Here is a 15160-nt window from a genome sequence, read left to right on the forward strand (position 1 = left end):
AGTATTTTTTTGTGTGTGTGTGTGTGTGGTGAAAAGATCTGGAGTCATTATGTTGGGAAGTGGACCAATCAAATCATTTGCTTGAATTTGTTTACAACAAAATGTCTCCAACCGGTTGTAAGACCAACCTAATTATATGCAGAACTATTTCTTTCTCTGTATTTGTTTAAAACGTGACCCATAATAAAATCCTAATGAGAACAGAACACTAAACATAAACTCGAGAGGAGCTCCAGCAGGTGACACTAACCAGATTAATCAGCTACCACTTCAAGCAATCATTACCTTGAGTTAAATGCTGACTGAGAGGTTCCAAGTAGCTCTGCACTGCTTGGAATAAATTCAGAGGTCGCTTTTTACAGTGTAGCACATAAAAGAAAGAAGCATCCCTGACCCCAACCATAAATTATAACATTCGTCTTAAAACCAAGGCTTAACAGGTTTTAATTAACCTATTAACTAAAATGAATGAAACCTTCCCTGTTTTTTGGTTTTGCAGAAATCCCACCCACTAACATGGAGGCCTGTGGTTTTAATGCTAAAAAAACTGGTGACGAGGGTCCAGAAAAAAAAAAAACGTCCCCACAACATAAGTGTTCTGCAAGAGTTTGGTCCCCACAACGTAATAAAAACAAGAACCATCTGATGCACAGCTCACGTTTCCCCTCAGCTCTGATTGCATAATTACTTAAAAACTTGTGTTTATTTTGAAACATACACTACATGGACAAAATCATCCAGCCACACCTGTTAAAAACAAAAATTGTGCAGTGGTAGATTCATGGATTGGGTTTTCAGGAGGCCAGAGATGCTTCATACAAGCCTTGCATCGAATGTAGTGGTTCCAAACGCAGATGGTGATGTGTTTTGTTGTTTTAACAGTTTTTTACGTTTTGTTTTGTTGCTTTTGGTTTTTTTATTGTGTACTATATGTTGACGTCCTTGCAAAAGAGATTCTGAATCTCAATGGGATCATTTCCTGATTAAATGAAATAAAATAACCTTAAACACGTTTAGGAAAATGCTAAGCTTTTTTAACTCTGTGGCAACAGTTTGTGTTAAGGTTCCTTTTACTCCATATTCCAACACGATTGGGTCCCAGTTCACAAAGCAAACACTCATGGTTTCGATGAGTTTGGGGTGGAAGGTTTGGGATGAGATTTTGAGCTAAGTCTTTATATCATTGCACAAATTCCTGTAGAAACCATCCAAAAATGTTATGTAAAGCCTTCCAAGAAGAGTAATAGCTGATATAAGTTGTTTTTTCTTCTGTTTGTTTTAATGCCTTCAATCCGTACCCTGAAATGTGCTGTCCTGCTGCGCCCCCGTGTGGTGGAGGACTGTAGTGACATCCTGAAGGAGAAAAGAGATTTAAAAGTTATTAACATGAGGAGAGACTCATTTGTCAGGATGCTCATATTGTCTCCTTTAGAACTTGTGCTTTTTATAGGATCTTGGGTTCAGATCAACTCATTCGCAGCTGTCTATGCATGCATGTTAATTTATACTCAAGTATGCTTGAGTACAAGTATAGCACGTATACAAAGGACCATGTACTTGTAGTGTACTGGAAAGTATATTAATTTAATGGATTAAATTGGAACATTTTTAAGTTTACAAACCTACACTTTCAAGTATACAACAAGTTCACTCATCTATATACTACTAGTGTATGAGGGATATCACATTATGAACTTAGAATTACTAAAACTAAAGAATACTTTCTTCTTTCTGGTGTTTTTCCAGTTGAAACCTAAAGTATTTGCTTAGCATATTACTGGTAGCATACTATTTATATACTTCTTAAAGTGTTCTTAACTCATACTGTATGTACATTAGACTGCAATGTATTTACAAAATCACAAGACAGAACGTTCACAACAAGTTTGATATATTGAAATAAACTACTTCTCAACACATCATCATGTCCCCCGGGTAGAACCAGGCAGTAAATGGTTCGCTCCACCTGCAGGATCCTAATCTCCTGCAAAGCTCTTTAAGCTCCCACAGGTTGTTTTGTCTCTGAGTCACAGCAAAGATGAGCTACGGGGACCGCTACACCTCGTCGTCCTACAGGAAGATTTTTGGGGACAATCCTCGGTTCTCTGACTCCTCCGGCCGCATGGGCAGCGCGTCTCCACGCGGGTCCGCGGGGCTCAGACCCGCGGCCGCGTCCCGCAGCGGCGCGTCCGGCCTGAGCCTTTACAAGAGGACGGGCCGGTCCTCCGTGTCCTTCTCCGCGATGCCCATGGGCTCCCTGGACCTGTCCCAGACCTCCGTGGTCAACAATGAGTTCAAAGTGATCCGGACTAACGAGAAGGAGCAGCTGCAGGTATGGGGGCAGATTACAAGAATAGAATAGAAGTGGTGATTCATTTAATTTCCTGCACATCAGTAAATGACTTTAGGCATGTTAGACTATCTTAACATAAATAAAAGTGTTGTCATTTGCTTGAGTGTTGCTAAGTGTCCATCTAGTTTTTATAAAAATACACAAAAGTACATCAAACTGATGCTTAACCAACACAAAACTGTTTTTCCAAAATGATTCAAAACGACCACAAAGAATTTTATTTATATTATTGCAAAGTTTCACTTATAAGGAGAAGAAGAAAAAAAAAATATATGAACTTAATTCAAAATTCTTCTTTCTATTTAATTTATTCATCATTGGTAAGTGGAGTCCATGCATTTAGATCCACAAACACGCCAGAATATCTCATTTTGTGCAAAGTTTCCGATGACTAACTGTACGGTTATACCAAAAATATATTTGTAGCATAAAACTTTGCATTTAAACATTAAACTGAGTGTAAACAGACGCCAGACCAACTCAAAAAGCCACAAACTGACTCAAAAATTATTGAAAATACCACAAATAAATGCATTTTATTTATATTACCGGAAAGATTCACTTATATATACAAATTAAAAATAAAAAATAAAAGTTAAAAACTGATAGTAGCTGTTTATATATATAAAAAAACAATTAGTCAGAAGATAAGTATGAATGTATAGTATTTATGTGATATGTGTTATTTATCAGTATGTTATATTTATATATATTATATTTAATACAGAAAATGAATCAAATGACTCTTTGTACTGTGAAATAGGCTTAAACTATAACATGTTAGATCATTTTGGAGGCACAATATTAGGAAGGTGATCATAATGTTATGCCTGATCGGTGTAGACGGTTCTGCAGCTCAAAGAAAGTCGGGTTTAGAAGCTTTTTGGAGGTGGAACTAGAAGATTATAGAGTACACGATGTCAGGAGCTTCTACAGATGATGTTGTCGTTTTCTTTTTGTTTAAAATTGCTCGACGATAAACAAGCGTTCATCCCGCCACGTAGGGTTTGAATGACCGATTCGCCATGTTCATCGATAAAGTCAGGCACCTGGAGCAGCAGAACAAAGTGCTGGAGACGGAGCTGGTGAGCCTGAGGCAGAAGCAGACCGAGCCGTCCCGGGTGGCTCATCTTTACCAGCAGGAGCTGAGGGGTCTGCGCTCGAAGCTGGAGGAGCTGAGCAGGGAGAAGGACTGCGTCCTGATCGAGAAGAACAACATGGAGGACGAGCTGCAGGTAACACCACGGTTTTAGAGGTTAACCTCTGTGCACGAGTTGTGTTTGCGTAAGCGCTGCATGATGCAATATGTCATTTTCAACCGACACGTTTTGTTCAACCCAACCAAACCCAACAACTTCTTATTTTTTAGAGTGAGTTTTGTGACAGAAACTTCCGAGTCTTGGCTTTCAAAAGAGACCAAGACCATGAATGAGCTCCAACATGTTCATGAACAGCATTCAGTTTATTTTAAGAATGTCCTAAGGACATAGGCTGGAAATTTACTGTCTCTTAACTCTTAACCTTCCTCCCTTTAATGTCTCATTTCAGAAGCTCAGTGTGAAGTACGATGAGGAGGTGAGGGCGCGGGAGGAGGCCGAGCAGACCCTGAGGTCCTTCAGGAAGGACGTGGACGACGCCACGGCCGTCCGCCTGGACCTGGAGCGCCGCCTGGAGTCGCTGATGGACGAAATCGCCTTCCTCAAGAAGGTGCACGAGGAGGAGATCCAGGAGCTGACCAGCATGATGGAGGCGCAGCAGGGCGCCGTGGAGTTCGAGCTCGCCAAGCCGGACCTCACCTCGGCCCTGAAGGAGATCCGCAACCAGTACGAGTCCATCGCCTCCAAGAACCTGCAGTCGGCCGAGGAGTGGTACAAGGGCAAGTTCGCCAGCCTGAGCGAGCAGGCCACCAGGAACAACGAGGCCGTGAGGGCCAGCAGGGAGGAGATCAACGAGTTCAGGAGGCAGCTGCAGTCCAAGACCATTGAGATAGAGACCATGAGGGGAACCAACGAGTCTCTGGAGAGGCAGATCGCGGAGATGGAGGAGGCGCACAACGTCGAGGTCACAGCCATGCAGGCAAGCGATCATAGAGCTCACCGGGATGACAGCAGTTTGTTGGAAACAGAGGGTTTAGGGCGACTGGTGTTTTCTGAGTATCACTAAAACAAACAACTCTTGCACTCGGCCCAACGTAAGACGTCATTACCGTCCGCGTTTCTGCAGAATAATAGGATTGGAAGTGAGTAGATCTCGGGCTCAAGTTCATCGCCGAGTCACGGCTTGAGCAAAGCTGTTAGGTAACCGAGCGCAGCGTGACATCCCACACGTCTAGCGTAGAGTCGCCTCTACTCATAAGGTGACTACGATAGATGATAGATTCATGGTTTCTCTATCTGACTGTGGTAGATACTTCAGAGTCTTGGCTTTGAAAAGAGACCAAGACCATGCATGAGCTCCAAAATGTTCAGTTCACTTTGGGTGTGTCCTAAATAGGAGTTTTTCTGCAAAAAAAGGCTGGAATGGTAAAGGGTCAAACTAAACAGCTGTGGAAGCTTTAGAGCAGGAGGGTCAAACTCATTTTAGTTACATGCAGCTCAATTTGATCTCAAGGGGGCCAGACCAGTACAATAAAACATATAAATAACAACAACTGCAGACATCATGAAGATGGGTCTCAGTGTCGTGTTATATCTGCAACTCCACAACTTTTTTTTTGCAAATCCATCCCTCTCACACTCATTTTACACTGATTTACATTATATACTGTAGTTGTTGCATGGAACGGATTATTATGACTGCTGAAACGTTTTAAATAGTTTGGGGGAAACTCATTTATTTTGTTTTTATTATACTAAGAGAAAGGAAACAGGTGGGGACAGACATAGCCTAGTTCATTTATTGATCTTTATATGTACATGTGGTGAAGCCTGTGAAGGTTCTCAGTCGTCCAGGTCGCGGTAAATATTCAAAAAACTCGAAAGAAAATCACTTGGACTTTCTTGTAGACGTTTCATCCCAGTAGATTCTTTGGTTTTAAAGTATTGGTGGAGGAGTTGGGCTTTAACTGAGTGTTAAACCTGTAGTTGGATCAGACTATTTGTTCTTGTCCTTTTTCCTCCGATGAATGGTGCGTTCATGACTAATCTGGATGGTGTCTTCTCTGCACGGTGCAATGCATCAGGAACTAACTTAACTCCTCACCCCTCGATTAGAACTGAAGAGATGAGTCTTAAACTCAAAAAAAAGTCCAGTTGCATTTGCTTTTCTTTCATTTTAGACCTGGAAGACTGAGAATCTGCACAGGAAATTTGCTCATAAAGTGGAGTAGAGAGATAAACGATTCCTTCTTCCTGTAAGAATGACCGGTTTAAAACCGTCCTGACTTCCTCTCTGAGGTGACGATGAAGGTCTATCTCAGGTTCAGCGTGAAGTCTGCGACCTTCAGTGTGGCTCAGTCGGACGAGAACAGACGCTGCGTGTGCGAATTAGATTAACCTCCGACCTGCTAAATCGGATACAGCGAGGCCACCTGGCCTTTCACTGCGGGCCTTTCTTTGCAGGAAGGTCTTCCAAACTTCAGATGACCTCTCTTGATTGTCTGATTGTCGTATCTCCCCCCCCCCCACACACGTTTATCAGGACACCATCGGGCACCTGGACACCGAGCTGAGGAACCTGAAGAGCGAGATGGCTCAACACCTGAGAGAGTATCAGGACCTGCTCAACGTCAAGATGGCTTTGGACATAGAGATAGCGGCTTACAGGTTTGATCATTCACAAAAATGCTTTTAATAGCTCCTCCTGTCCAGTCTGGTAATAACGCTCTCTCTCTTAGGAAACTTCTGGAGGGAGAGGAGACTCACTTTAACTCGGGGATGTCGTTCAGCTCCTCCAGCTACGTCTACCAGGCGGCTAAAGTCCCGGCCGACTTCTCCAAGAGCAGCCAGAAGGAGAAAGACGGAGCCATGAAGGAGCTGAGGGAGGACAAGGACGAGAACTCCAACAACTGAGGACTCGCAGACACGACGATCCGTTCAACCTTCATAGTCAAACGATGTGTATTTGTAACGGTGTAATATTCTCAGGATTTAGATCATCATTCAAAGTAAAAAAATCAATGGTTTGTGAGTATTGATAGTGACATAAGTGTCCGACGTTAAACAGAGGAACGTAGCTGAATATTTACACCACACGTCCTCCCCGGTAAATATGTGACCAAGTAATGAAAAAAGACTTTTAATCCAAGTGCTATAAATGGGAGATTAAACCATTAACACATTAGTTAAAATATGATGAACAGCACAGATGCAGATGTCAACCACTTGTTCTCGTTTCAGATTCACTGGAAAATACAACAAATAAAAATGACATGAGAAAATGTGGCTTTTTTTAATATATTTATTTTTAAATCTTAGATTGAACGTGAATCTTATCTTACAGAAGGTTCTGGGTTCAAAGTTTGCATGCTCTGTCAAGGCACATGAATGAATGAATGAATGAATGAATGAATGTCGGGTCCAAAATTTTCCCCAACAGAACAACGAATTGTCACAAGATGTTATTCACTTCTATCGTCAGTGGTCATAATGTTGTGGCTGATCGACATTATGACCGTGAATGTCATTTACATTATTTCACATCATAAAATCTCAGGTTAACTTTAATTTGTACATTTCTAAAAATCGTGAAACGTGGATGAATGAGGAAACGTTTTTTCAGTTGTCGCACGTATTTATTTTATTCATTCAAATTGACAAAAATCAAGTAGAAAAACGTCTTTACACAAACTCCAGACACAGCTCATAAATGTGTGAATTAATTAAATGAGACTTGAGATATAATTAAACACAGATCCCAAAGCTGGAGAAAAGTACATACACACATACATACATACAAAAAACAAAAAAAAACCTTTGGTAGTTGTGGTGTTTTATTCATTTCATTCATTTCAAGCCCTTATAATAAAAATGAACAAAGATATAGAGATAGCGAGGTCCCTGTTTTCTGACAACATAAGAAAACTCTTAGTTCCAGTTTCAGCTACAGCAGCGAGAGTTTTCTGACTGAAGATTCACTCATTCAGAATCAAGTAAATCCATTTTTTTGTAAGTGTTGGTGCTTAAGTAGAGTTAAATATGGAAGTGAACTGTCTTTAACAGCACTTCTCAGATGGTTATGCAGTAGTTACAGTTAGTAGCATTAATGACAAATGCAAAAAACTTCACATTATGAGTCTGACAAAACGTTCCCAGAGTTCAGTTCAGGAGGGGAGGACCAAACCGAAGTGTAGCACCAGTAACCCGTCCTGGTGGAGCGGAGAGGAGGAAATAAAGAGGTCAAAAAAAAGGATCATTAAAGGCCCAACTATTAACACATTAAAATATAAACCGGTTCCTACCTGTAGTGCTTCTTCACCCACGTCGTTCTGGATGTCTTTAAGTGACTGGCAGTGGTCTAAGAGATGGTCTCCACAAACGACGTCCACCTGCAAAGACAAAGGGAGCTCTATTAATGTCTAAAAAACAAAAAAAAATAAACAAAAATGTAAAGAACAGGGTTTCTGCAGGTTTGAACAAGTGGAATTTAACACCTTTTTAATTTAAAACCTGCATAAAATACAAAAAATAAGGAAAATAATAACATTTATTGTCATTGGCTGAACTCTGGATTCCACCTCCAGGTCTTTTTTGTAGTTTTATTTCCACTAATAGCTACATTACTGCTAATAGTTATATTTCACAAAGAACCACACGGATCTAACTGTGAAATGCATTAAACATAAAGTGAATAAATAAAAGGACGTGAGGATTTAAGACTAAATGTAATAACTATGCAAAATATGCTCGTATTTAAGACCTCTTCAAGACCTTAAATGGGGATTATCAAATTTAAGGCTTATTAGTACTGAAGGAAACACACAACTAGGGAAGAGGAACCAGGGATGGAGGCATTTTTAAAGTGATCGGCATCAGGCTTCAGTCAAGCCTGATCTTTAGTAGTTATTTAGTTCTGGTCTGGCTTATAGGAGGTTTATACTTCTGCAGACACCTACACAAACCACAAGAGCTATGATGGGTCCATTTGGTTGTAGTGTGTTTCCGTCTGCATCTCCATCTCTGCAACTTTCAAATTGATTGTTTTGGAAGAATAAAGATGGAGGAAAGATTAAGTGAGGAGGTTCGGAGGAACAAACATTAGTATGACCAAGTTTCAGTCGCCAACAAGTGTTTGGGTTTGGAGTCGTTACAGAACGAGCCGGACTGACGGGACACTATAAGTGTCTGTGGAGCGGGAGGAAGGAGTTCAAGTCCAGGAACATCCTGCTCCTGCTCCACCTCTACAACATCATCACTGGCCTTAAGGATCAGTTTGTTGAGTCAAGTAGAGTCCACCACCCGCATGCAACGACGTACAGGATCACAAACCAAACCAAACACAGGTCCCTTGTTGTTTGCTAGCGTCAAAGCTGCCAAAAACCAAAGAACAAGAAGATGCAATGTGGATGTTTGGTGAGGTCATCATTCAGTACAGCCAACTTGATCCGATTTAACATCTGATTGGCCAATACCAACTATTAAATGATTGGTATTGGATCCGAGGAGGGAAAGAAACCTGATTGGGGCGTTAAAGTGTTGTAATACCTAATGTATGAGGATAAGAGTGACAGCAGCTCTGGTTTAATGGACAGTGACCTCTGAGTTTGTCCAGTCAGATCAGAGCAGCGGAGCCGGGAAATCAGTGTAAGCTGCTAATCCTCGTCCACGTGTGACTAAATATAAAACACACAACCCCATCACTGACTGAGCAGCCACATTTATTTTCAGGACAGTGGGACACTTCTAATTAGCAGACTGATATTTATAATCGCGCTCGGAGACAAGGCATGTGAGGCACGGCACTAATCGTTTGATTAAATCAGATTAAAGTTGTTCTGATGGAGAGTCGAGCTCCAGTGACGCCTCCTGTATCTGGAAGACGTCTTCAATTAGGTGTGTGACAAAAGAAACCTCTCTATTATTCTGTCTAAAACAAAAAAAAGGATTAGTTTTAACCTGTGGACCTCCGGTAACTTCTAATAATAGAGCGCAAAGTTGAGATGTAGCTGAACTATCTACTCGTTTGGACCAGGGATGAAACCATTAAATCATTTATAAATGTGTTCATTGGTAAAGTTGGAGCTGATTTAAATACTGACAGGTCGCTGGTAATTTCTTCCCCGGGATAAATAGTATCAAATATACATTTTATCATCCATTGTAATTTGCAAAGTAATTAAAACTGTCTGATGCAGTGGGGTGAGATGGAAAGTAGCAGAGCCACAACTACAGAACGTGAATTTGCGTAAAACACAGAGTTTGTTTATGTGTCACATGAAACACAGATGTTAAGAGGTAATATCTGAATTTCTACTAACTTTTAATAGAGAGCAAACAAAATCATTGACATCAAGTTCTTCTTTTTCAGCTACAAAAACATCTGTTTTTATATGAACCGAATAACGTCTGTTTTCTGGTTAAATTCTCTTCCTGATTTCTTTTTTTTCATACATTAAAAGAACAAATCAAATATCTAAATCACATAAACTCTTATTTGTTGTTTATTTTAGAGTCTAAAACCATCGTCCCTCAACTGGGGTCTAAGCAATAAATAAAATCCTAACAAACATTTTACCAATACTTGGTACCATAATGACATAATGGTAGTAACCATTTTAATTACCACCTCTTAGCTCTATTGAAAAGTCAAACGTGTTCATCTTTTTGCAGAAAAACTGCTGAAAGAAGATGTTTTTGCTTCTACATGTTTCAATTCAGTGATGTTTTCATTATGATAATTATGTGACAGTTTGTTGTGAATTTAATTTTATATTGGTTCATTTATTTCTTATATTTATAATATTTAAATTAATATTCTGTTCAACTTGCATGTAACAAAATGCCTTATGGCAACATTTTCGGATAAAGTTTGTGTGTTTTCATTCTTTAAGCACTTGTAATGTTTCAAAAGTACCAGTTTGACATCGATATCGGATAAAACGTTAACGATACTCATCCCTACACTGCAAAAAAAGGAAAAAATCCATGTATCAAAGAAAACATCTTATATTTTATTCAGAGACAAGAACTTTGTGCTTGTTTTAAGAATTTTTGTCAAGCAAAAAATAGCTTAACTCATTGGCAGATTTTCTTTTCTTAATACACGATGATTTGATGGAATATAAGAACATTTTGCTTCTTTCTAGTGAAGCTGTTTTTGCAGTAGTTTTAACATGAATCATCAGGTACCAACCAGTGAAGTAACACATGTTTCCTGCAGGAGTTAACACTCTTAGCCCTGAGGTCCTTCCTAACACACGCCCCCTGTTGTACAAGCCTACGCTAAACTTTAATACCGATTTCCTGTGGACTGTTCCAAGTGAGAAGAACGGGGATCAAAGCCTCAACCACGTCACTTTGTGAACTCATTAGCCGCTCACCTGGCAGGACGAGCTCAGCTCCATCTTCCTCCTGATGAACAGCTCCACGTGGCGGATGGTGGCGTCGCCGGACACACGGACGTAGCGCCGCTCCAGCGGCTAAACGGGGACAAGGAGATCAGGGTTAAAACCCCCATATATCTGTGTATATTTCAATAAATACACACATTTAGAATGAAAACAAATGTGTTTCTCTGTGTGGAAATTACACTTGAAGTCATATTTGGTGACTCACAGTTCAGAGCATCATGTCAGAAGATATCAACTAGTCAGAAGCTTTATAAGCGTTTTTTACCCATTCATTTTATTTATTTGAACAACAAAGAAGCAGAAAAGTAAAGCAATACTGAGAGAACTTTCTTCCTGAAATCATATCCAACATGTCCTTGATTTGTAGGATAAATAAAACAGCTCAAAATGTCCAAAAACTCCCTCAAATTCGCTGCTACAAGACACGACTACCAATCTAAAAAGAAACATTAGGTGTTAAATGTCTTTACCTTGTAGTTGTCGATACCTTCTTCAGCTCTGAAAACAAAGAAAAGATCCAAGATGAGCAAAAACTTTATCGTACAGACGTTCAAACCTTCATTCAGAGCTAAATACCGGGTTGAAAGTTTTTCCTTAGAGTAAACGAAAGATGAGTATAATAATAATAATAATAATAATAAATTTTATCTGTATTGCACTTTATATTTTAGCAATCTCAAAGTGCTACAGAGCAATAAATGAAAGATGATCAAGAAAATAGTTAAGATAAATGATAAATACATTCAGCACAAAGTTTTTTTTTAAAAAAGATGTGTTTGTTTCTAGGTTTTGTTTAAAAACAGCTGTAAGTCTGTGGGGCCCTCAAGTGGTCAGGGAGGGAGAAAGATGTTCTGTGCTCACATTTTCAAGATGATTCCCACCAGCGACAGACCAGATAGCACCAATTAACCTTCACATAAAACTCGTTTGTTGGTATTTTGTAAATGGACACAGATGCTGAGTCTTTACTGACAAACATCACCAATAAATACCAAAGTGCAAAGTCCTGGGATTAAACATGGACCCAGACTGATGTTCCTGACTTTGTCGGAGTTTTGAATGTGGTGCAAAGTGTTGCCCAGATGCTTAGAGATGTTATGAGCGACTGAGTTTAAGCTGCTGACGATGGGTCTGAGAGGAGCCTCCTGGTATTTTGAGTCGTCTGTAAATACACCAAGTGGCCTCACCCAGGTAGTAACTGTCCACTGACTTCTCCTTTTTCCAACTGTTGCAGGTAGTTTATTATTATAGGAATCAAGACTACAAACACAGACATGAAGCACCTGCTCACCTTTTTTTTTTTTTTTTAAATTTGAATAAACAACTTGAGCCCTAACCCACAGTTTAGGCTTCTGCGTTAAATCCTGCATAATAATAAACCGGCTGAAAAGTGACTCTGCATGGGTCGAATACTCAGTCGACCTAATAGACAGTGATAAAAGCTTCAACAAGAGAGGTGTGCTCCACTTTTATTTATTATTTTTATAACTTTATTTTAAGTTTCCATTTCCCCAACTTGCCTTGTTGTGCAGTTGATTTTGTTTATTATGCTACTACTTCACACAACGTCTGCAGGAACTAAGCATCTCACGTCGAAGGTGAACTTGATTCAGAGAAGTTTCTGTGCTTGTGCAGCCACATTGATACGACTTTATTTACTCACGACCGTATAAATCCTCACCCGACAAACTCCAGCAGCAGAGACACATCCAGCTCAGGAGGAATGGTGAACACAGACTGGGGAACGTTTTCCTTCCTCTGCTTCTTCAACACAACAGGACACTGAGGGGAGGCCGTCACTGCGTAAAAGGAGAGAGAAGATTAAATGATTATGAAAATAACTGTTAATGAATGAATGTCAACAAGAAATTAACCCGTTATCTAACGTATTTCACCTGGTTTTGGCACCTCAAGGCCTCTCTCTTTGTAGAAGTTGCACATTTGTTCTCTTTCAGCTGCAAAAAAAAAGTGATCAATAATTACATTAAATACATGTGTGTGTGTGTGTGTGTGTGTCTATAATGTGTGTGCATGTGTCTGTACTCACACTCCTCCAGGAAGGGAACCATTTTGTAAACAATATCCTGCAGCTGACGGTCGGGCCTGCAGGAAAGGAAAAGAAAAGCTTTATTTTATATATTTTTTTAATTATATTTTAAGGAAAATAAGGTGTAAGTAAGAAAATATAAGCACATAATTGTAACTCTGCATTATTAAAGTCATTCAATGGGGACACAAGGTGAAATATAAGTGCACCCACCTGATGTTGTACAGAGGTTGTGTCTGGTGGACCACGATGCTGCAGGTTGGACACCTGTTGCTGTAGAAGAAGTGCTTCACGATGCAGCTTTTGCAAACTAAGAGAAGACAAAGGACGAGAAAATGACAAAACAGATTAGGGAAGAAGTTTACGTGTATGAACTAACGTTGATTGTGATTATCGCAGTCTGATGATTTGGTCGGATCTGACCAGACTCTTGTCAAACAGGGAGAGAGCAGATAAATGATGAAAATCATAAGACATAAGATTCATAAGATGCTTATTTCACAGGCTACAGAAAATGCATCTGTTCAGGGTTTCAGCGTAGGTGTGTTCACCTATCGAGCTTTATAACTTTATAACGTGCTACAAGGAGATCATAAATCAAAACTCCCAGACACAGCACGTCGTTGTCAAGGTAACGTCACGTGAAAAGGAGGTAAGTGCTGTTCTGTTTCTATTTACGGGATCTGGAGCCCTTTAGACTCTCGTGCTCAACCACTTACAGCTGATGTTGCTTAAGTCAAATGAGGGTTGAGGGCCTGAGACTTTAGGGAGCGGATTTGATCTGCAAACCTCCTCAGTTAACTTTTCCTCCAAGTCTTACATCTTTATTGATCCAAAACAACCAATTTGAATGGATTTGGAGATGGATAAACAGTTGGAAATACCAAAACGGAAACATGATATTACCAAGCAGATCAATCGTAACACATTTGTACGAATCTGTTTGGCGAAATTCGGACAAAATTTCAGCAAAGGTTTCAGTTGCCATTGTTGTAAAGTGAAGCAGGAAAATTAACCCAACTTGCAAAAAAGACACAGCACCGACTAGTGTTTGGGTGGAGTTGTTATAAAGCCTATGGACGTAGGTCACAGTACTTAAAAAAAGCCTTAAGTATAAGTGTTTAATAATCTATTTGCAACATCTAACTTATGTTATAACGTGGACACTTCTGTACTATTTGGTATCTATGTATCTTACATCTTATTTTTTATATATTACTTCTTATTCTACTTGTATTTGACTGTCACCTTGTAACTGTTGCTTTATGGGAGCAACAAAACGATTCCCATGAAGGAATAAAAAACGTATTTTGATTGTGATTACCACCCTTTGGTTAATCATAAAACACTGCAGCGAGTCCACTTCTGCTACGAACTCACATGTGTGAAGACACTCTGTGATGGTGGTGGCGTCGATGAGGAAACCGAGGCACAGAGAACAGCGAATGTATGGGTAGAACTGATTGAGGGGGAGCATGGTCTGTGGAAAAGGAAATAAAAGTAAACAGACATGTACTTTTTTAATGTCAATGTTGCAGCAGCAATCACACACTAGACAAATCTGTACACACAATGTTTACATGAAAAATAACATGCTGATGAGTTGCACAGAAAGATTTCTTGCAGCAGTCCTTGAGACAATGAAGTCTGGAAATGTGTGCAACTTTATGCATTTAAAATACATGCAATCACAAGAAGCCAGCTCTCTATTTTCCATGCATCTGTGTTTGCAGGAAGTCTGCATGGTCGTGAGTTGTCAGCGTGAAAACAAGACTCTAGTTGTGAATGAAATAAAGTGGAAGAGAGAGAGATTGGTTTGATTGTGAGATGAAGTTTGTGTTACCTCGTCCTCTGAGTCGCTCTCGGATATGTTTGTTGACTCTTCATGACTCCTGCGACTAAACGGAGGCGAAGACATTTCCAGCAACACTACACCACACTTTGCTTATCTCGTTCAGTCATGAGAACAAAATGGCAAATTATTAGTATTTTACTTAATTGTTGTTGTTTCTTTTAGCGCGAAGTTCAACTTTGCTCAAAACGTCGAAGGTTGAGTGAACTGGCTAAAAAAATAACACTTGAAATACTTAAAAATAAGCTACATATGCTAACTTTAGCTCCTTCTTCTCGCTCAACGTTCCCAACTCGCGCTCTTGTTCCGCGAGCCCAGCGGCGAAAACTTCCGGCCGTAGACCTTCAGAATAAATGTGACGCGACTTGTACCACTGAGGAAAGTAACTTAAAAATGAGATAC

General features: G+C 39.9%; 2 protein-coding genes across 2 annotated transcripts; one reads left to right on the forward strand and one right to left on the reverse strand.

The window, feature by feature from the left end:
• The first annotated feature begins 1993 nt into the window (after positions 1-1993).
• LOC125019209 (alpha-internexin-like) lies at positions 1994-6514 on the forward strand. Its single transcript, XM_047603783.1, has 5 exons — positions 1994-2332; positions 3358-3588; positions 3902-4429; positions 5993-6117; positions 6189-6514. Exons 1-5 carry the CDS (start codon positions 2039-2041, stop codon positions 6361-6363), a joined length of 1353 nt encoding a protein of 450 aa, XP_047459739.1. The 5' UTR covers positions 1994-2038; the 3' UTR covers positions 6364-6514.
• A 315-nt stretch (positions 6515-6829) lies between these two features.
• Positions 6830-15091, reverse strand: pcgf6 (polycomb group ring finger 6). The gene is made up of 10 exons (XM_047603784.1): positions 14750-15091; positions 14287-14386; positions 13120-13216; positions 12907-12962; positions 12755-12814; positions 12541-12658; positions 11330-11357; positions 10830-10928; positions 7752-7838; positions 6830-7658 (listed from the first exon to the last, which is right to left on the reverse strand). The coding sequence occupies exons 1-10, from the start codon at positions 14822-14824 to the stop codon at positions 7614-7616; spliced, it is 765 nt and encodes a 254-aa protein (XP_047459740.1). The 5' UTR covers positions 14825-15091; the 3' UTR covers positions 6830-7613.
• Between the last annotated feature and the right edge of the window lie 69 nt (positions 15092-15160).

Source organism: Mugil cephalus, chromosome 13 (assembly GCF_022458985.1).
Source record: "Mugil cephalus isolate CIBA_MC_2020 chromosome 13, CIBA_Mcephalus_1.1, whole genome shotgun sequence".
In the NCBI taxonomy this organism is placed as follows: domain Eukaryota; kingdom Metazoa; phylum Chordata; class Actinopteri; order Mugiliformes; family Mugilidae; genus Mugil; species Mugil cephalus.

What these genes read in the sequence shown, in the direction of transcription:
- pcgf6 (XM_047603784.1), bottom strand. Translation starts at nt 14,824, where the DNA reads ATGTCTTCGCCTCCGTTTAGTCGCAGGAGTCATGAAGAGTCAACAAAC. An exon ending in CAACCTCTGTACAACATCAG is followed by an intron (nt 12,963 to 13,119) that starts GTGGGTGCACTT and finishes CCTTTCCTGCAG; the next exon opens with GCCCGACCGTCAGCTGCAGG. An exon ending in CTGCTGCTGGAGTTTGTCGG is followed by an intron (nt 11,358 to 12,540) that starts GTGAGGATTTAT and finishes CTTTGTTTTCAG; the next exon opens with AGCTGAAGAAGGTATCGACA.
- LOC125019209 (XM_047603783.1), top strand. Translation starts at nt 2,039, where the DNA reads ATGAGCTACGGGGACCGCTACACCTCGTCGTCCTACAGGAAGATTTTT. An exon ending in ACATGGAGGACGAGCTGCAG is followed by an intron (nt 3,589 to 3,901) that starts GTAACACCACGG and finishes GTCTCATTTCAG; the next exon opens with AAGCTCAGTGTGAAGTACGA. An exon ending in ATAGAGATAGCGGCTTACAG is followed by an intron (nt 6,118 to 6,188) that starts GTTTGATCATTC and finishes TCTCTCTCTTAG; the next exon opens with GAAACTTCTGGAGGGAGAGG.